At 37.8% G+C, this 22,355-nt stretch overlaps 1 protein-coding gene across 5 annotated transcripts in view; it reads right to left on the reverse strand.

Moving 5' to 3' along the window:
• The window catches only part of MCTP2 (multiple C2 and transmembrane domain containing 2), a 240,164-nt gene that overhangs the window by 77,858 nt on the left and 139,951 nt on the right, over nt 1–22,355 (reverse strand). For 4 of the 5 annotated variants that reach the window (XM_058542370.1, XM_058542373.1, XM_058542371.1 and 1 more), the window contains 3 exons: nt 7,544–7,645; nt 5,093–5,167; nt 3,097–3,216 (listed from right to left, as the gene is read on the reverse strand). The exons of the other annotated variant lie outside the window; for it this stretch is intronic. In XM_058542370.1, the coding sequence (XP_058398353.1) occupies nt 3,097–3,216; nt 5,093–5,167; nt 7,544–7,645 (297 nt within the window). The remainder of the gene's footprint in view (nt 1–3,096; nt 3,217–5,092; nt 5,168–7,543; nt 7,646–22,355) is intronic. 5 annotated transcript variants of the gene reach the window in all.

The raw sequence follows: 22,355 nt of genomic DNA on the forward strand, positions 1-22,355 counted from the left end.
ACATCCATAGGAATCCTTAGAAAATGTATGGTTTGCTTTCATAAAGTCTTAAAATTAACAGCCAGAATACACTAAACATGATTCTATAACGTTCATGCTTTGTATCATCTGAAAATAGAGATATTAACATCATGTTAACAGGCTATTTTATATTATCTGACAAAACAGAAGTGAGAAAAAAGTTCCTATAGTTCTGCCCTTAGCTTGTGTGCTAGTGTCACTTTCTGTACCTCTAGGGGAAGGAAAAGCCCCACTGGGGACTGGTTCAGCCAAAATGGTTCTTTTCACACCCAGGCAGTGAACTCTCAAATATCACTTACACTAATTTCTAAAATAGAAAGGCCTTCAAATGTAGTCCCATTGTTTAATAAATCCTTGACTTAAGACCTTGCTTCAGGCCACCACGAAACTGTTCTGCCCCCGTCATGGCAAGTTAAGTGGATGAAGCATGAACAAATCATAACATTGATGAATAAAGACCAGGAGCAGCATTCTGTCCTCAGCAGATCACAGGAGAACATCTCACCAATGAGAAATACAGCACTCTCGATAGTGGAGCAAGGAAGAGAAGGAGCCAGGCTTCAGCGTCACAGCCTCCCTTCCTCTCTCTCTCTGGCCCAGGGAACCTGAGGATCCAACACTTTGCAGAAAGACAACTCTCAATGGAGTCTCAGAGAGTCAGGGGCACAGCACTACAGCCAAGGGCAGCCTCCAAGTGTGGATCCCCTATCAGTACTCTACAGGCAGCTAACGTAAGTCTGTAGGCAACATCCATGAAAACAAAATGTTTTAAAAAAAAATGAAGGCTTGGCTGCCTATAATCTTATTTAAACAAAATAAGGGAGACAGATATATTTTTTATTTTATCCTAAAAGTGCATTTTCTTTATATGTTCTTGCTTTAAGAGCAGAAATAGCTTTGGAATGAACTTCATGATAGAGTAACAAAAATATTCTCTAATAAAATTATACTTCATCAGCTTAGGGAGGGGAGACACCCACCTCTCTGTATCTGCAGTATCTCTGAGATCCACCATGGCTGATCAAAGTGAATGTGAGATAAAATTTCAAACGTAGAGTCTCAAATTAAAACTGAAAACTTAATGTGTTTAAGTGAGCACTCTTTATTCCAGAACCTTCAGGAAAACCCAGAGAGAGAGTTTATGCATGTATCCTTCCTAATTGACTCTGCCTTTTTTCAAAGATGTCCAAAGGAAAATGGCCCCCAACAAACACACAGTGGGGCTTCCACAGTCTCATAAACCCACGTATCCTTGCAAAATCACACTTCAGCGAACCAGCAGTAAGAGCATCACATTTATCTTCCATTCTGTGGGCCTTAGAGATTTGAAAGGACGATATGGCAGCCTGCGTCCGCCAGTCTGACAGAGGGCTCTGCGGTGTGGCCCTCACAGAGAGGACATACTCAGGGCACAGACAGTGCAGATGTGACCCCACTGCCAAGGCTTCCTTCCCGTTTAGAAGTCCCCTCTATTTGACAACTTATTTCTATTCATTTGTTCTAATCTTTCTTCAGATCAAGCCGGCTGCCCATTAATCATTTCTGTCATTCCCCTACATAACCCAGTGCAACAGATCTCTGTTTTTCTAAAAATCACAGTGCCAGAAACTAAGCTCAAGAAAAAGGAAATCCTCTCCTCCTTGAAGGGGCTGGCTGGGGTGCTGACTGGAAGAAGCCACCAATCGTGTTGGCTTTCTTCTTCTGCCCAGAATCATAGAACATTTCATGGAAAGTTTTTAAAGAGAATTCAGGTGGGAAGTGGAGGTGGGGAGACTGAAGAGGAAGTCAACACATGAAGCCCTCAAGCTGAGGAGAACATGAGAAAGGGGAGTGGATGAATAAATGCCAAGACAAAAACAGATATGGATTAATGAAATCCTCCTTCATGTCTTGGTTAAGGCCAATTGTTTTGGCAACTTCAGACCAAAGAAAAAATATATTACAGATCAAGGCTGTCGCCTTCACAGGTCCTCTACATCCTGAAGCAATGAAAAACTAAAATTAACTAGACCAAATAAAATGTTCTCCCCTGGCAAAGAAAAAGCCTCTTATGGAGCTGATATAGTTGCTTGCATAATAAAGGTAGGAGTGACTTTGAACCCACTGACACCTTGAGCTAATTTTTTTTTTTTTTAATGAGGCTGTGAGGTAGGAGAGAGCACTGACAACAGAAAACAGGAGACAGAAGAACCAGGATCATGACTTACTGAGGATCATGACTCAGACCATTCACGTACAGAAATTAATGGCAAAACACAAAATGTACAAGATTGGCAGTTGAGAGACTTGGTTTCTCCTCTCATGTCTGACACTACCAGTCTGACCAAGGACAAGTCCCTTTACCAATGAAGGAGAATGCACAGAGATGTAAAGTGAGGGCGCTGTGCCAACTTTCATCTCCTTACAAGATTCTTGGACTCTCAGTGGTTGACTTAGGTGATGGTAAGATCTCTTGCAGCTCTGAGATTCCGTGATGTTATTACGCTCATAAGGACGGGCCAATGTTATCAGAGAGAAGTAGAGTGCATTTCACATACATTGGCGGGTCTCCTCTGCGGTGTTGAGTATAATGTGTAGTGATCAGTTATGTCTCAAGTGGTTTGATATGAATACATGTTTTTTTATATCAAAGTTTGTGAATGATTTACTTAAAACATAAATTAGAGCAATTTAGTCCTGTGATTTTTCAAAAAAACCTGGTATTTACTGGTATAGAAAGAGAGAAATATACACAACGTAGGGATTATACAAACAAGGCTATAATAACCACCACATATATACTATTGGCTCTCTTAAACTTACCAAGAGATAGTATATGAGTAAGATTTAGGCAATTTAAGGGTAAATCTGACTTAGGTATGGTCTTAAAAAGACATCTCCTACATAATCACCTATGCTGTAGTATATTTTAGAAAGATGAATGTATACATTTATGTCTTAAAGTTTCCTTACAGGTGTAAACTTCAGCTATGTTGAATGTGTTAGCATTCTGTTTTACGTCAGTAAAATAAACCCATCTGCATTTGGATTCGGGACTCAGAAGCAAATAATTTGGACGTAAAAAAGGAAGCTTACCACAAATGCTATTGCACTTCTCAGTGTGGATTCCCACTGGAAGCAGCTTTTAAGGAACTGTATTGTATTCCATATTGCCATGGTGATTCTTTTCACACGGTCTACATCTCTTGATAAGATCTGATTGAAAAAAAATGGAAAACAGTGAACTAGATTTAAGGGCTCCAAATATGCTCTAGATCAGGCAACGTGGTCATTTAAATTATATTTTGTATAGCTGCCAATTAAAATAATAATAGAAAAGAAAAATCCTAATACTTCTTCTGAAATTCTTTTTAAAATACGATCATCCATAGAGGAAAAGAAAATCCAATGCATTTTATAGCTCTTTTGATGGAGGATAGCCTGTTTCAATAACGTTCAGCACAAAACTAAGCTGGTTAAAGCTACAGTACCCAAGCATTTCATGTGTGTGAATTTGTGTGTGTGTGTGAGTATGTTTGAGAGAGAGACAGAGAGAATGGGAATGAGTGTCTGTGTCGTTTAGCGTGGAAGGAGATGGATAGATTTATAGTAGAAATATGCAAGTGTTTTAGCTCATCTAGTCCTGGAGAAAAAGTCTGTAAGTATAGTCCTAGAAAAGGAATCCGGTTCTCCCACCACCTTGGATTCGTTTCTTAATCTCTCTCTTATACAATGGGGTTGATATTAGTACTTACCTTGCAGATTGTGGCGAGAATTAAGGGCTTAGAAAAGTGCCTGCCACACAGTAAGTGCTTTTAAGTATTTGCATCATAAGTACAAGTCTCAACTTTGTGAAAATTTGGGGACACTTAGTGGTGAGAGGCACATGGGGGACACTTAGTGGTGAGAGGCACATGGGGAGGATCCTGACATACCCCCAGATCTCAGCCCCAAATGCCCTGGTGCTATCGGAGCCCACCCCACCCTCCTGGAGGTGTGTTTGGCAAAGGAAATGTCTTTTCTCCCAGTTGTAGGCAGATTCATTTCACTGTGTTTGAAAAGCAGCGACCCCACCTACTTCAACTCAGGTTTTAACTTTCAAGTAAACAGAGCAAAAGTCAATAATAATAATAAAAAAATAAGACATTTACTCAGATTACACAAAATAAATATTACACTCAATGTTATGGCAGACAGAAACTAAACATTTGGGATGCTCCCTTCAGAAGACGTTTAAGGTCTTTCCCAAGTGCGCCCAGAAGTTCATGGGAAACTAAAGGATGAGGAGCTGCCTTTATATTTAACCGCTTTATGTAATGCACAGCTGCTCCCCACACAGGAAGTGGTGGAAGTAATAACCACTTTAAAAAGGGACACTTTGTTCTTTGTTACACAACTGAAGAGGCACAATAGCTACAGAGTGAGATCCTGGACGGTGTCTGAAGAGGATAGGGAGGGACTCTGAAAAGAATGGTAAAAGTCATGTTAAAAAAATGTGAAACTTCCCCTACTGAGCCCTGATCTTCACTTTTTGTTGAACTGATGAGAGAGGAATTAAGGGCAACAGGTAGAGGGAGAGAGAGGGAATTCAACACGAGGTAAAATGCCAACACATCCCCAATTTAGACAATACAAAAGTGGTAGGAGCAGCTGTGGGTGAATCCAAAGCTAAAAGTCTCTGAAGATCCACTGGGTTAATTCCCTTATGGACTCCATGGGCAGAATATGCCCTTGGAACTTAGAAGGGCTGAGACCAAAATGGCTGTGATTAAAGCAAGGTAGTCAGGACACGTAAATTCAGGAGAATGTTTACGCAGGTTTGACGCTAGGAATGTTTGTTTATAGAATGATTCAGGAGATTAACAAAGCGCTGACACCTCTGCTTCATCCAATAGATATGTTTTAAGTCTTTCCCTTCTTATTGAGATGACTGAAGTCCTTGTTTTGGGAAAGAAGGGGAGACAAGCAGAAAGGAGTGAAGAGATAGGGAGGGAAGAGAGAGAGGGAGAGATACAAACAAGTAATGATAAATAAGTACTTGGGGTGCTGGGTGCTGAGTGTACCAACAAGCCAGTTTACTGTACAGACCTACCTTTTTGGACAGCTTGCGGCTATCTTCAACAAAGCGCTTTTCTCTAGGAGTAAAGGTCCTAATACTTGCTTTGATCTAGAAAGACATCATTGTTAAAGAGAGTAGCATTTATATGGACTTCATTCTTCCCTTTTTCTTCTTGATGACTGGAAGAACATGGAAACCAATACCTTCTGACCCTAAGGCCTTTGGCAGGGAGCAGGGAAATGGTGGATACCCCTGGGCCCTGTATGTGTTTCTGGGGATCTCATTTCATGAGAGTCACTCGGGGGGTCACACTGGATCCAGAGATGCCAGAGAGCTGTGTCCACTTTGCAAATCAATGGAGGTATTTTAAACCACTGTAGAGACTGGGTTCATGAAGTTCTCAATTCAGAGTCTCACATTAAGGTTTTGGACAACTTTCACCAAAAATACCTTGCATGTGAAAATCAAGTTCCAGCTTACAAAAACATCTTCCACAGAGAATTTCATTTCCTCTCAATGATCCAGAAACATAAGTAGATGAGTCATGTTAGCCCCATTTTATAGGGAATAAACTGAGGCTCCGAGGGATTTAGAGGTTTGTCCAAATCACCACACTAAGGAAAACCTCAAAGAATAGAATTCAAGTCCTTCTCCTCCACATCGTGGAAGACTGCAAAATCACTTAACTAACATATTTTCTATTTAAGACTCCCCCCCGATAACTCAGGTTTTACCTGTGTGCAGAGTCTATGTAAAAAGTGCTTGCCAATAGAAAATAGGAGATAAAGGGTGATCTGTGGTGCAACATGCACATATGATTTCCTTGAAGAGAAAGGGAAAGAAATAGGGAAGAAGAGGAATAACAACAGCTCTCCATACTGGAGACTGTGCCAGAGTTCTAGCATTACTGGGAATAAAACAGAAAATTCCGCTGCCATCGATTTTATGAATAGTTTCTTTTTTTTTTTTAATAATTTTATTTATTTATTTTTTTCCCCCAAAGCCCCAGTAGAAAGTTGTATGTCATAGCTGCACATCCTTCTAGTTTCTGTGTATGTGGGACGCGGCCTCAGCATGGCCGGAGAAGCAGCGCGTCGGTGCGCGCCCGGGATCCGAACCCGGGCCTCCAGCAGTGGACCGCGCGCACTTAACCGCTAAGCCACGGGCCGGCCCTATGAATAGTTTCTTAAAGACACTAAACAAGAAGCAGTGTAGCATAGGAATAATTGCAGAGTCAGAAAGCTCTGGATCTCTTTCCTGACTCATTCATTTATTAGCAAATCAGCTCTCCTGTTTAATTCCATTTGCTCATCACAAAATGGCATTAATGATACCTATTTACCAGGTTTATTCACAATAAACGAAATAACGTCAGAGCCTGGCACATTGTAGGTGGCTAAAAAATTGCAGCCATTCTTATAATTACTGCAAAGCTCCATTACTCTACATTCATTTACACCACTCCCTGGATTAAACTGTGCTCTCCCTACCCCTTCTAGAATCTACTGCTGACACCACGGCATATGAATGCTCACAGCTAAATAGGCCACTTTCCTGCATGCCTAGGAATCTCTGCTCACAAGAGTCAAATCGTATGCCCAGCAAGAATCAATTGTGCTAATTCCCAAATCTGTCTATGACAGTTTACGCATGATTGTAATTCTATATTTTAATTAATTATTATACAAATCATTGAAATATAAGCACTGACCAAAAGAGCTGAAATTTATGTTGCTCTAGAAATCCTTGATAAAGGTAGGTCACTAAAAAGATACTGTTATTGAGGTAATGATTATATGGAAAAACGATCTGTAAGAATTCTATATTGACTGTTCTTCCAGTATCTTTAAAGTACATCTCTACTTCAAAGAAACTGAAACTAGAAATTACCATAGATGTCATAGGTATATTTATGCAAGGAACATGTTGTAGAACTAAAAATAATAAATCCATGCTAAGAAAAAAATTTCAGGCCCATACCTAAAGATGGGCAAACAAATGTATATTTACATATTTTACATTAAACTAAAGATTTAAGATACACTTAAAAAAAATTCCTCCTTTAACTGCAGTTTCCAGTTGAGTAACTACTTGTCTTGATAGTGTTGGATGGCAAGACACCAACTATAATAATTAAATAATATGACAGAGGCTTGAAAATCTCTCTGTCCAACAGTCAACTATTGCCTGGGAAGAAGATTATTGGGAATAAAGCTAAAAAACTAATTTTCTCTTTTATTTTTCTCCTTGACATTTAGATTTATTGAGAATTACACACCATCAATTCTACTGGCCCAACAGGATTAATAGCAGTTGAAAACTGGAGTGTCCAGCACTGATTTTATGGCTGTTTTAAAACACAGTTCTCTTTCTCTGTAGCTGCAAGAATTCTGAAACATTTTACGTTGATTTGAGCCTCTCCAGGCTGGTCACCTTTTCCTCTAGGTGTAGAGAAGCTGGGAGGTATGGCCTAGACAGACTTACCGGATTATATATGAGGTCCATCTCCAAGTAAATAACTCCTTTAAAAGCTTGTTCTAAATCTTTATTCTTCAATACATAACAATTTGGTTGTCCATCTCGAATCTGTCACAAACAATAGACAAAATACAAACTTTCTGTGGGGTTTAAACTGGATGAACTGGCAAAGCGGAGCATGTACACAGAGATGAAGCAAATATTAAATCCATCATAAATCAACTTTTAATTCTAGAGTGCTGTTGTAACTGATAAGAAGATAAAGTAACAACCAGGCTGAAACTGGTGTATTAATGGAAAATTAGTGGTACAAATTATTACTAAGTCTATAGGGGCTTTCCCTCAAAAATCTCAGAGTTTATACATTTTTATTTATTAAAAAATGATGAATATCCTACAAAATTCCTGGCCAGTACTCCTCAAGACTGCCAAGGTCATGAGAAAAAGGAAAGACTTGGAAACTGTCATAAATCAGAAGACTAAGGAGATAAGATGACTAAATGCAATGTTGTACCTTGCGTTGGATCCTGGAACAGAAAAAGGACATTAATGGAAAAACTGGTGAAATCCAAATTAAGACCAGAGTTTAGTTAACAGTAATGTACAATGCCAGTTTGTCAGTTTTGATAAATGTATCATGGCAATCTAAGTTGTAACATTACGGGAAACTAGGTGAAGGCTATATGGGAACTCTGTATTAGCTTTGCAACTTTTCTATAAATCTAAAATTATTCTAAAATAAACACGTTATTAAAATATTTCAAGAAATGAATAAAGGAACCAATTTTAATAAAATGACCAGTGTTTCACAGCCACAGAGCAATGCAAATTAAATAAATCAGTGTAGCTAAACTTGAGGTCAAAATGCAAAAACATTCAAAAAGCACAAAGGGCTGACAAACCTTCAAAATGCACACGTTGCTCTGACACCCTCTCTCAGCCAGCATCTCCCGCCACTTCCATACACTAATCTACCGGTGGACCCCAGCAAGTAAGGCATCTAAGAAAAACATCTCCCGTGTCATTCGGAAACAACTGACTCCCATTAAGGCATATTCTTTTCAGATTTGATAGCAGCAATGCCTTTAGTATACACAGTATATGTATTGATTAAACTTCTGGCTTATAAGAAGCATGGCTGTTAACTCCTAATGGGCATCAGCAAAACTTGAGCTGACCAAAAGCTCCTTTTGGGATTGTAATGATCCAAGATTTGAAATAACATAGGAAATTTGAGGCCATGAAATTTGAGTCATATTTTAAATGACTATTGCTGTCACTACAAGCATTCAGCACAAGTGTTCTTATAAACAGTGGTGGAAATGAGTTGAATAAGTCACGAGGGGAAACAGAGCCATTCCACTTTACAAGGGAGAGGTCACCTTCCTTCCCAAAGTCACCCCACCTCTCTCAGATTGAATAGGTTCTAAACAGAAAGATGGTTTTCCTGGCCAGTGGCTAAGAGGAAGGGGGTGCCCCATAAAGACCTGGTTTCCTTCCTAAACGGTGTCCAAACAGGATTCTGAGCTTCCTCTTTTATCCACAGTCTCACTTAATAAATTGTGGGTGTTAAAGTTGAAAGAAATAAATACAAAAACAGCATGACAATTTGCCAAGCTGACTTTGGTCCAATTTAGATTTGCTTCAACCCAGTCTTTGTGCTGTTATCTTAAAATTTCCATGATTTCTTAAGGGTTAGGGAAGGTCAGCAGAAGAACAAGAGGTATCAGTATAAAAAGAAATATTTTATAATAAAAGAATTTTTTTTTTTTTTTTGATTTGGTAAATGATCGTTTCCTCTTTCTCAATGTCCTAGCGTTGTGTCAGCAAAAGACAGAATCACCCTACGGACACTGTAGTAGTTTTTAAAAGGTAGAGGTATAACTAAGCCTATTCATGTTTGGCACTTTAATATAATATTATCTTAAAATGTATAAATTACAAGTTTAAAAATTTGTAAAAAGTTTGAAAAATTCCATAAGAAAACTAAAGCCCCTTTGAACTGCCATAAATATCACAATTCCTTACCCTAGATGGAAACTAGATATAAATTTGGCATGTATCCTTCCTAAATTTTTATTGAGCATTTATATTCATAAATATGTCCTTGAAAAACGTATTTTAAATTTTTTGCCTAAGTGTCAAAGTATATGTATTTTGCAACTTCATTTTGTGTCTATCAATATGATTTGATAATTTGTATTAGTATATAGATTTGCCTCATTTTTTTAAACTGCTATATAATATTCAAAATATGAATAAACCACAATTTATTAATTCTCCTATTGATGAATATTTGGTTAATTCCTCTTTTTCAGTCTGTCTGCTATAAGGAATATCTTTTGGGAAAAGGTAAAGAGTAAGGGAAAAAGGAAGTATTCTACTTTACATTTCTTTATATTTGGGACATGTTTGGATTAAAAATACTTAGTGTCATAATTAAACTGAAATAGTAACCTAAGAGACTATTTTTTAAATATTTTCCTTTATCACGGTCTTTATATAATTGAACTTCCCAACACAAGAATACAGGATAAAAAGTTCTGTAACATCCCAACTTGCTAAACTCCTATATGAGAGCATTTATATAATAGGAAATGACAACTAAACATATATTTTTGCTGTCGAGAACTATGTTTATTATTTATACTTAGAACTCTGAAAATTATTTCTAGCAGTTTATAATTTTAAAACCTCTATTAAATAGGACAATTAAAGCAGAGCCAAAAGAAAATTCAGAGCAGAGAATCTATACATGCTTTCGTCTCTAGGTATGAGATAGTCACTCCAATTAACACCCAAGTTTAATTTTGAGATCTCTGTCAGTCAGGGCAAAAAGGAATGATATACTTTTCAATTTATGACAAAAGGAGGTCTCTAAGTTCATTTGGAGAGTCTTCTTAGGCTGACATCTGCAAGGATTCCATTTCACCCAAATATAGGGTCATTGGATAAAATAATAGATAATGTTTTTCAGGGAAGCAACCCAAATGCCCATCAACTGATGAATGGATAAAGATGTGGTATATATATACAATGAAATACTACTCGGCCATAAAAAAGGACAAAATTGTGCCATTTGTGACAACATGGATGGACCTTGAGGGTATTACGCTAAGCAAAATAAATCAGATGGGCTGGCCCAGTGGCATAGCAGTTAACTTTACATGCTCTGCTTCGGCGGCCCAGGGTTCATGGGTTCAGATCCTGGGCACAGACAGATGCACCGCTTATCGAGCCATGCTGTGACGGCATCCCATATAAAGTAGAGGAAGATGGGCACGGATATTAGCCCAGGGCCAATCTTCCTCCGCAAAAAGAGGAGGATTGGCAACAGATGTTAGCTCAGGGCTAATCTTCCTCACACACACACACACCAAAATCAGACCGAGAAAGACAAATACTATATGATTTCACTCATATGTGGAAGATAAATACATAGATAAGGAGAACAGGTTGGTGGTTACCAGAGGGGAAGAGGGTGGGGGAGGGCGAAAGAGGTAAAGGGGCATATATGTATGGTGAAGGACCAAAACTGGACTATTGGTGGTGAACACGATGTAGTCTACAGAGAAACTGACATATAGTGATGTACACCTTAAATTTACAGTTATAAGGCAATATAACCTTAATAAAATAATTTAAAAATAATAATAATAATGTCTTTAAATTTAGTGTTACAAGAAAACTCTTCAAATTGACTTATCACGTATCTTTGCATACATACTGGCCTTTTCATAGGTGAAGAGTGCAGATATTAACCAATAATTTGGGGACGGCATCTCTGCAGGACGGTAATACACATTTAACCTAATTAGGAATACAACTTAAACAATCAGGGAAATGTGTCCCCTTACATTATTTTCAGAAACAATAGGATATATCAGAAAGCTTTTACCAAGAGCAGGCTAAGAGTTAATTCCTGGTTAAAGTAGCCAGAGAATGAAAAAGAACAGGAAGTCTGTTTTTGAGTAGCGATTCAGGATCTTGGAGCTAGAGGACAAATTACAGAGAAGATAGTCTGATTTGAATTTTAATCTGACCTTAAATCATGTTTAAACTATTTAATTTTTTTCTATATAATAGAATTTTAAATTAGCCTAAATAAGCTTTAAGCATAATAAATATGAAGAACTTTTTTTTTGCCGAGGAATATCCACCTGCAGCTAACCTCCACTGCCAATCTTCCTCTTTTTGTATGTGAGCCATCACCACAGCATGGCCACTGACAGATGAGTGGCATAGGTCCACGCCGGGGAATGAACCTGGCTGCCAAAGTGGAACGTGCTGGACTTAACCCCTAGGCCACTGGGGCTGGCCCTATAAAGAATTTCTTAAAAGTTGGGCTATAAAATTAATTGATGAGTCAAAGAAATATTATATTTATTATATCAGAAAACTAAACTATTTTATAATCAGCATATAACAGAGGTTGGTATGCAAGAACAGAGAAAAAAATATTTTTCTCATCTGGAACTCTTTTTAAAGAATTATCATTATTACACTTCACTATAAAATTCTTCGATGTAACAAGCTACTAACTGATTCAATAGCAAAGTTAATCAGAATCAACAGGAAGGAATAAAACCATCAGTTGGTCTAGGGAGGAAACATACACATTTAAGATCAAAATCCAAGCTAAAGAGTCATATTGATTCCCTCATTGTTTGACCTTCACATAAGAAAATGGAGAATATTTAGGTGTAAATAAGTATTACTCTATCAGATGCTTTTCATTCTACACAGAAGGGAAAACAGTGTGACAACACCACAATACACCAGTTGGTATTAGCTGATGCACACACAAAGTGACTCTCCAATAAATTATGATGAGCACAGACACCTGGCTGGGCAAGAGGAAAATAAATATACTTTACTTGGTAGTGATTCACATTCATGTTACCACTTGGAATTAGGCCTGTTTCCAATGGCATGAGTTACAAACAGCACGAGAGATTAAAATGCCCATAAAGTCATTGTTTGCCCTGATACAGTCAACCACCAGCCAGTAGAGGCAGCACTGAGTTCATTACCTCAGACCCTCTCCACTTAAACCTCACCTCTTCTCCCTTCCCAGGCAATCCATCCCATTCGCTGTCCGAATCCAAAACCCACCTCTGAACTTCAGAAATGGCAGAAAACCTTGGTGTATCCAGCATTTCTTATCAAGTCCTCTCTCTAAAATATAAGCTATCTTCAAAAGTAACATATATTAATTGTAAGAATTGTGTAAAATTTACAAAAATGGTTTAAAAAAAAGAAAAAATACAATTTTTACAACATTATATTCTTCAACAAATAAACACATTTTTAGTTTTTAATGTACATTTGTATTTATTTATCTTATAAAAATAGGATCATAGTGTATTGGATAAAATTTGAGACTCTAGAGGCAGATAAACTGATTTTAAAATCTGGCTTTGCCCCAGAAGTGCTGGATAACTCCGGATATGTTACATAACTTCTCTGTTCTTCAGTCTCCTAATCTGTAAAATGCTAATACAAAATGATACATATCTCAGAGGTTGTTGTGAAATAACAAAAAGGAGTAAGAACAGTGACAAGTACATAGAAATTGCTTGTTAAATAACATCTATTTTTAGTTTTATTCTAATTTATATACTTTTTAATCACTTGTCTTTTTAAATTAAAAAAATAAAAGTATGGGAAACATTCCCTAATGTAATAATAGATTCTTCTACATAATTTCGAACGGTTGTTTACGAATATTCTATAATTAACTTTACCAGTCCTCCATTGTAACTCACTAAGATTGTTTCCAATTTTTAACAATTGTGATGATTTTATACACAGATGTCTTTGTGCATCCATGATACATTCTGAGAAATAAATTCCTCAAGGTGGAATTGCTGAGTCATAGGATATGCCTAGATTTATGGTTTTGGCAAGTATTGCCAATTTTCCCTCCTAAATGCTGTCTTAGTTTATACTCCTAGCCTCAGTGAACAAGCCTGTCCATTTCTTTGCAATTTTGCCAACCGTAGGCATTTTTATTTAATAAACATAAATTTCATAGGAATAAAATGGCTTCAAGTTGTTGTAGTATGTGCTTTTTGATAACTGATGAGAATGAACATTATCTTTCATATGTTTAACAACAGTGGGCCATGGTAGGGCTGTGAAGCCAGACAGACTTGGTTTCAATTCCCATTTCTGGCATTTAGCATCTGTGTGACCATGGGTAATTACTGCATATCTCCGAGTCCCAGTTTCCTCTCTAGAAGAGCCACCCAGAATATAAATATTCAAAGATATGTGTATATTAAATTTTAATCCATTTTATCAAGGCGCCTTCTACAAAGCTTATAGCAAGTCATGCTTCCTCCAACAGCATTTAAGAGCCCTTTTTTCTATACCTAATTATCACTGCCGATGAAAAATCTTTACTATATTTGTTAATCTGATTCCTTAAACTAATTTGATCACTTAAGTTACTAAAACAAGGGTGGTGAAGATGGTGGCTTACACTATAAGAGCTTACTGTGTGCTACTGTAATCACTTCACATTTACCAAACCATCTCAGTCCTCACCACAGACCACCAATGAAGGTATTATGAGAATTATCTTCATTTCATCAAGGAGAAAATGGAGACAGAGAGGTTAAGGAACTTGTCAAAAATCACACAGCCTGTTAGGGGAGAAGACCGGTGCCAACCCAGGTGGTCTGGCTCCCTCTTCTGCACTCTTTTAACAGCCACAATCATGGCTGAATAAAGCATGAGCCAGTCACATGCTTGTTAGCTACTCAAATTTCTACCTCTTTGAATTAACTTTCCTGCTACGTTGACTTGTCTTTTCCTTACTGATTAAAAAGAAACAACCTTTTATGTTAGTGATATTACCCATTCGTTTTTATGCTGCAAGTATTTTTCACCAGTCTATGCTTTGTCTTTTAATTCACGATGGCGATTTTTGTTTTCGCCATATTGACATCTTAAGGTTTCTTTCCTTTATCGTTCCCGTTTTTCAGTTTGCTTATATAGGATTTCCCTGTTATTTTACTAGTTTTAATTATGGAGTTTGTTTCAAGTGCTTGACCTTTAATCCAACTTGAAATAGCTGTTGTGTTTGGTGTAACACACTGACACATTTTCCCCTGATGGAAAAGCAGCCCATTTTCCCAGCATCACTTACATAGCGATCACTTAGTTCACCCTTTCCTCAGTGACTTCATGTTTCAAGTGTATTATATATTAAATGATCTCCAAGTATTTAGTCTTTGTTCATGTCCTTCAGTGCAGTTCTCAAACTTCCTCACGCAGGTTTTAAGCATTATAATCGTTTTTGTTTCCTGCTGTTATACTCTTTGATGCTATTTTTAGGTTGTTTAAATGTTTTCCTTTTGGGTATGGCCATTGATTTTTTTTTTTTTCTTAATTTTGATCTCGTTTGTACTTTACTGACCTTTTTTTATTCCAATATGTCATCTACTAATTTTCTTTATAGATAACATCTGATGTTATCAGACAGTACCTGCAAATAATATGTTCCCTTCATTAAAATATAACTTATTTTTTCTTATATTTTTGCATTCACTGGATCTGACATTAAAGACTTAATTTTTAACAGTTAATTCATAAGCACATAAACTTAATAAATTCTTGGAACAATCCTAGCAGTAGAAACTATTGTTATCTTTATTTTAAAGATGAGGAAACAGAAAGAATATCTTTGGTGTTCCAGGAATGTCTGATGCTGGTGATACTTCTCACGGATATTGTTCATCATGGTAAGGCAGTGTTCATCAATTACTGACTTATTAGACTATTTTTTCATCATCAAGAATCTATGTTAAATTTTACCAAGTGCCCCTTCCACATCTATTGAGATTGTCAAGTTTTTTGTCTCCTTTAATATCTCAATGATATAAATTATACAATTAGACTTCTTAATATGTTGAGTCTTACTGGTATTCTATGAAAGGTATATAATTTCCTTTTTATTAAATCTGTGTTTTTGATATTAGAATTATGCTAGTCTCAGGAAATAAATTCATAAATTTTCCACTTTCTGTATGTTCTTAATAAATTTCAATAATGTAAGAACTGTCTGTGCCTTTAGGTTTCAAAAAACTTGTTCATTACATGATTTGAATCTGTTATTTTCTTACTTGCAGGTAGGCAGGAGGCAGGGAGAAAAGGGTGGAATGAGTTGATAACTTTTTCTGATATTTTCATAATTAATTATTTTATTTTATTATTTTTTTTTTTTGAGGAAGATCAGCCCTGAGCTAACATCCGTGCTAATCCTCCTCTTTTTGCTGAGGAAGACCGGCTCTGAGCTAACATTTATTGCCAATCCTCCTCCTTTTTTTTTCCCCAAAGCCCCAGTAGATAGTTGTATGTCATAGTTGCACATCCTTCTAGTTGCTGTATGTGGGACGCGGCCTCAGCATGGCCGGAGAAGCGGTGCGTCGGTGCGCGCCTGGGATCCGAACCCGGGCCGCCAGTAGCGGAGCGCGCACACTTAACCACTAAGCCACGGGGCCAGCCCATAATTAATTATTTTCACTAAACAGTGTATTCAATACCTGATATTCAAGTTCCTCTATATTTTTTAAGATAATTTTCCTTGCTATTTTTACACATTAATTTCTCCAAATGGGGAGATGTATTATATTTATAGTTAACTTAGGGAGATTTTACACCTTTACAATACTCAGGTTCTCCCAAGGGCTATCCCTATATTTATTCAAGTTTTCTCTCATACTCCTCAGTAAAATTTAGTTGTTCTCTTCATAGCGATCCCTATATTTCTTGTTGATCCTCACTCTTAATAGCATATGTTTTTCTTTTTTTTATTAGCCTTGTAAATGGCTTGCCTGTTTCATTGGTTTTTGTGGAAACTAAAACTTGGATTTATCAAATACATTCTTCATATATTTTCTACACTATCGCTCTTTTTTTTATCTTCATCAATTCTTTTCTAATTTCCTTAGTTTTATTTTATTTATTTTAGTTCATTTTGATGAGAAGCTTAATTGATTTTCAACCTTTGTTGTTTAATTATAAAATCATTCAAGGTAAGAATTTCCTCTGAATAATACTTCTGGCCCGTATCCATAGTTTTTACATAGTGTTTCATTGTTAATTTCTAAGAAGCCTAAAATTGCACTTTTGGTATCTACATTAGCTACTAGAGATTTTTTTTCCACCAAGTGTTTTGATACTTTTTCATTTTTGTTATTAATTTCTATTTGCATAGCATTGTGACCACAATACAGTTTCTGCCTTTGTGAAATCTACTGAGACATTTTGGACCCACAATGTGATCAATACTTAAACATGTTAAATGGGTATTTGAACAGAATATTTTATATGTTTATGTGGGTGCATACACACACATACAGTACACCAAATTTATTGCTTAATCTCTGAAGTTTGAGAACCTCCACTTTAGCATGCCTAAAATTCATCTGAGACCTTGCTAAGAAAAGGAGATTCCAGGGTCTCATCCCCAGAAACGTAGCAGTTGTGGATGGTGTGCACGGACTGTCACTGTTAGCGTCCACTGTCCGCGACGTGGACTTGCAACGTTCGGGCCTTCAAGAAACATCACTTCACAACCTTATTTTTTGTTTTTGATATTTTTAAAGCTGGATAGATTATATTATTATTTTGTGATTCTAATTTTTTCTGATATTCCAAATATTATATATATTTACATTGCTACAGGAAATTATTCACATAAAGGTTCAAGTCTATTATAACTGGACTGATAATTGTTTTTTAACCCACAAAATAACCTTCTCTATTTCTGACTTCCATTTATTTACATTTGTGCATTATACTTTTGCTCATCCATTTCCGTATTGAGGTGTCTCAAAGAAGCAGCAGTTAGACTTTACTCTCTGACTCCTTGTAAGAGGTTTTTCCATTTAACAGAAGAGTTGAACCCATTCAACATTTAGGATCATGCATGATATGCTCGGATTTATGCTTGCCATCTTCTTGTTACAGGTCACTACAGGAATCCCACTAGTGCTTCTTTCTCCCTTAGCCTGTGTGTCCTAACCAATCATCCACCTTCCACACTACATGTGGTTCACGATAATTCCAGCATGATAAAGGCACCCTTTCCTAGTTTCCAGGGCCGACAGAAAAAGATGCCTTACTTTGTCATCCTTTATTTATTTCAATGAACATATTGGATCAGGATTGGGTGGGGAGGAGAGCTGAATGTTTTCAAAAATCACCATTTTAGTCCTGCTAAAATTTTTATGGGGTTATACAACCATAGATATTAATGTAAACTATAAATATTATTTAATGGACAAAATTTCAGCATTAACCTAAAAAAATATGATTGTGTATGTGTGCCCATTACAACGTGCAAAGCTCATCATAAGTGAAACTTGGGCAAATAGTTAATTGGAAATGCAAATGAAGATTTGCCTGGACATTTATTTGGTACAAGCAATTATAGAAAATTTGTCCCATAAAACTAATTAAGTGAAGCTGTTATTGGTGCAGCTAGTTATTGTGCACATGGATTCACAGAGAATGCTGAGGCTACGTAAAGGCCTGTGCCTCTGATTACAGACCCACTTGCACGTGTTGGCATGGCTCACGCAAGAGGACTCCAATTTGTCTCAAAATGTAGGACCTCATCAAACTGTAAATGATTTCTTCTTAGATATAACAATAAATATATGCTTTTCCTACTTTACAGAAAGCTGATTTTCAAAGTCTTCCGAAATTGGTCCATTAGATAATTCTGAGAGTGTGAACATATGTCTGAATAAAAGGAATGACCCAGATGAGAAGAAACCAGACTGATTTTCAGGAGAAAATTAGGATCACTTAATTGAGGAGAGAAATGTTAAATAAATCTATTGAATCAGATAATTATTAGGTGATAGTGTCTATGCTGGAATGTTTTAAAACTCTAAAATATGCTTATTGCTTTCCAATGCATATTTACTATGTTATTGATTAGAAGATTTTTGGAGTAATGTGGAAATGAGCAAATATTAGAAGTCTTCAGATTATAATGCATTCGAATCACAATTTTCTATTGTTTTTACTCATGAGTAAAAAGCTTTGTATAGCTATATAATCATTTTTTTAAATAACTATTTTTTTAAAAGTTGACCAGAAATGAGATATACAGAGGGATGACTCGTTGGCCTGGATTCCTTCAATTCTGATGTATATCTAAGCATACGTATATGCTTTGAACAATTCACCACCATTAATAGATATGCTGGTTTTAGAATATGGATTTTAAACGAGCCAATAGTCAGCCAGCACATTCATCCTGATTAAAAGATATAGTGAATTCAGAACAGGCTCTTTATTTAACAGAGTGAAATGCACTTAGTACATTACCATTTTGAGAGAGATTAGAAGTTGAAGTATGTTCGATACTTTATACTTAGACATTTTAAAATGTAGTTTGCATTTTCTCGGAAGGTGTAAATCAAGTTTTAGTTTATGACTTGATTAAAGAAAATGTACTCTCACAAAAATTATTCACATGCTTCTCCAAGAAATACAATTTTTGTTTTTAAATATAATATAAGGTATTATCGATTACTGTTCCAGATCCTATAGAGATAATAGCGAAGTACCAACGAATCCATTTTTATGATTCTCTCTCCTTTTTAAAAAAGCAGAGAAATAGGGGCCGGCCCGGTGGCGCAAGCGGTTAAGTGCGCGCGCTCCGCTGCGGCGGCCCGGGGTTCGCTGGTTCGGATCCCGGGCGCGCACCGACGCACTGCTTGGTAAGCCATGCTGTGGCGGCGTCCCATATAAAGTGGAGGAAGATGGGCACAGATGTTAGCCCAGGGCCGTCTTCCTCAGCAAAAAAAGAGGAGGATTGGCATGGATGTTAGCTCAGGGCTGATCTCCTCACAAAAAAAAAAAAAAAAAAAAAAAAAAAAAAGCAGAGAAATAGATCCTTCCTCTCAGAAGCACAGAACACAAAATCTAAGAGTTTTCTCTTTTTTTTTTTTTTTTTAAAGATTTTATTTATTTTATTTTTTCCCCCCAAGGCCCCAGTGGATAGTTGTGTGTCGTAGCTGCACATCCTTCTAGTTGCTGTATGTGGGACTCGGCCTCAGGATGAACGGAGAAGCGGTGCCTCGATGCGCACTCGGGATCCGAACCCGGGCCACCAGCATCGCAGCGCACGCACTCAACCACCAAGCCACAGGGCCGGCCCTAAGAGTTTTCTCTTTGATGCTTATTTCTGGAGTTTCAACCAATTCCTCCAGTAAGAGTCTTCTTCCTCTCTAATTTGCTTCACACTGGAGTCAAAACTTTCTTCCTAGTCAACTGCTCTGAGATCTCCATCCCCAGGCCGTCCATACTCCCTGTTAAAAGAATCAACCCCAACCTCCCTCAGCCCTTCATAAGCTGCACTCAGTCTCCCTCTCCAGCCTCCCTGCTCACCCTGAGCCCTAGGAACCAAGGCCTCTCTCTGTTTCCAGAGCATGACTTCTGCTTCTGTGTTCAAGCTTTACCTTCTGCTTGGAATGATCTTCATTCTTCCCCTCACCCACCAGCCACTATCAACACCCTACTCCTTCCTGGCCAGCTCGGACTTTCCATTTCCCAAAGTCTTCCTAAAGTTAATTCGATCCCTCCCACTTCACATTTTCTTGTTCCTCAATATTTCAGGTCTTATGTGTTCATTCCACAGGCATCACCCAGGATATGCATGTCTTCGACTCTGAGTCCCACCTGCCCACCCACACTTTTGCACTGAGCCCAGTGGTTGCACAAAACAGATCTTGGTTATTGCTTTGGGCATGATATTTACTTAATAGGCACTCACTATGGCAGTATAACATCCTCTTAGGAGCTCAGGCTCTCACATGAGTATGCCTAATTCAAATCCAGCCTCTATTACTTACCAGCTACAGCATCTTTTCTGTGCCTCAGTTTCCTCATTTGTAAATGGTCACAATACTGAAAGCATGCCTCTTTAGGTTGTCAGAGAATTAATGATTTAACGTATGATAAGTGCACAGCACAGGGCTTGCTAGCTAAGCATTACTCAACAGATATTAAATAAGGAAAAAACCTAGATCTAAATAAATAAATTTTAAAACATACCCTCTAAATCACAAGTTAGAATTATTTGGAAAATAAAATGATTAATGAAATAATGAACAACTTAAAATTTGCTTGTTATAGATACTGAGGGTTATGGCTTTTTTTTTTTTTTCTATCATATTTACACTCTAGGTAGGGAATCAATTCATTTGGAGAACGCATGTTGCAAGTGGACCACCGAATGAGAGGAAGAGCCACACAGATCCCCTGTAAGACCTGATCACCTTCCCACTTTATTAGTCAAAGAAGCGGAGATGGATCTGAATTGAAACAGCCACACCAAAAAACAGCTGCTGAAGCATCTTATTCAGCAAAACATTCCTGGGCCCCTACAGTCCCTATACCATTTGCATGGTGTAATAATGTGTCTCAGGCCATGCTGCCTTTACACAGTAGAAACCTTTCAGATCTGGGGTTATGTCTGGATGTGCCACAGCCCTTTTTTTTTTTTTTTTAAAGATTTTATTTATTTATTTTTCCCCCCAAAGCCCCAGTAGATAGTTGTATGTCATAACTGCACATCCATCTAGTTGCTGTATGTGGGACGCAGTCTCAGCAGTGGTGCATCGGTGCGTGCCCGGGATCCGAACCCCGGCCGCCAGCAGCGGAGCGCACGCACTTAACCGCTAAGCCACGGGGCCGGCCCGCCACAGCCCTTTTACATTAGAAACAAAGAGCGTAAACCAAACCAAGCACTTCCTGGCTTGAAACCTCCCTGTGGTTTCCCATCACCACTAAGAAAGAGCCAAAGTCTTTAAAAGTTTCATCAGTCCTCTCCCAGCCACTCCACCCCTGTGTCCTTTCTTGTTCCACATCTGCTCTTCTCCACCAGGCTCACTCCGTCCCATCCACACTGTCTTCCCTGCTCTTTCTGGAATTTGACAGTCAAGCTCTTGCCTTAGAGCCTTGGAACTCGAAGATTTCCTGCCTGGAAGAGTTTCTCCAGATATCCACATGGCTTTCTCCCTCATCTCCTTAAGTTCTCACTCAAATGCCCCTTTTCAGTGAGGCCCTCCCTGGCCAGCTCATGGGAAACTGTACCCCTTCCACACACACATATTCTTAAAGCCCCCTTCCCCTTACTTTCTACACAGCACCTTTCACCACCTGAGATACTGTCTATTGCTTCTTTTTTGCTGTTTGTTTATTACCTCCTGCAACCAAAATATAAGTTGGAGCTTCACTGCAGTCACTGTCAGAGCATTATCACCTAAAACAAGGCCTGGCACAACCCGGACACTTAATAAACATTTATCAAAGAAATGAATGCATAGATTGTGGGGCAGCTTATCAGTGACCTGAGAAAAGTTAAGGGGGTTGGGGCTACTTGCATTTAAAAGAAGTCTTTCACATATCATTCCACTTTGTATTTTGAAGGATATAGTTTGAAAACTGTATTAATTTAGGTCAGTGGTTCTCCACTGGAGTGGTTTTGCCCCTCAGAACATTTGGCAACGTCTGCAGAAGTCTCGGATTGTCACACAGTGATGGTGGATGGGTGCCAGTGGCATCCAGTGGGATGCTGCTAAACATCCTGTAATGCACAAGACAGGCCCTACAACAGAGAATGATCCATCCCAAAATGTCAACAGTGCTCAGGTTGACAAGCCCTAAACCTGATTTAGCTGGAGATAATTTCTTAGATCGAACTGAACAGCACACAGATAACGTACATTACAAGGGAGGCAGGGACAGAGGGAAGAAAGTGGGTCGGTCAACTTGGTGTATTACAGAA

Source organism: Diceros bicornis, chromosome 5 (genome assembly GCF_020826845.1).
Source record: "Diceros bicornis minor isolate mBicDic1 chromosome 5, mDicBic1.mat.cur, whole genome shotgun sequence".
Lineage (NCBI taxonomy): Eukaryota > Metazoa > Chordata > Mammalia > Perissodactyla > Rhinocerotidae > Diceros > Diceros bicornis.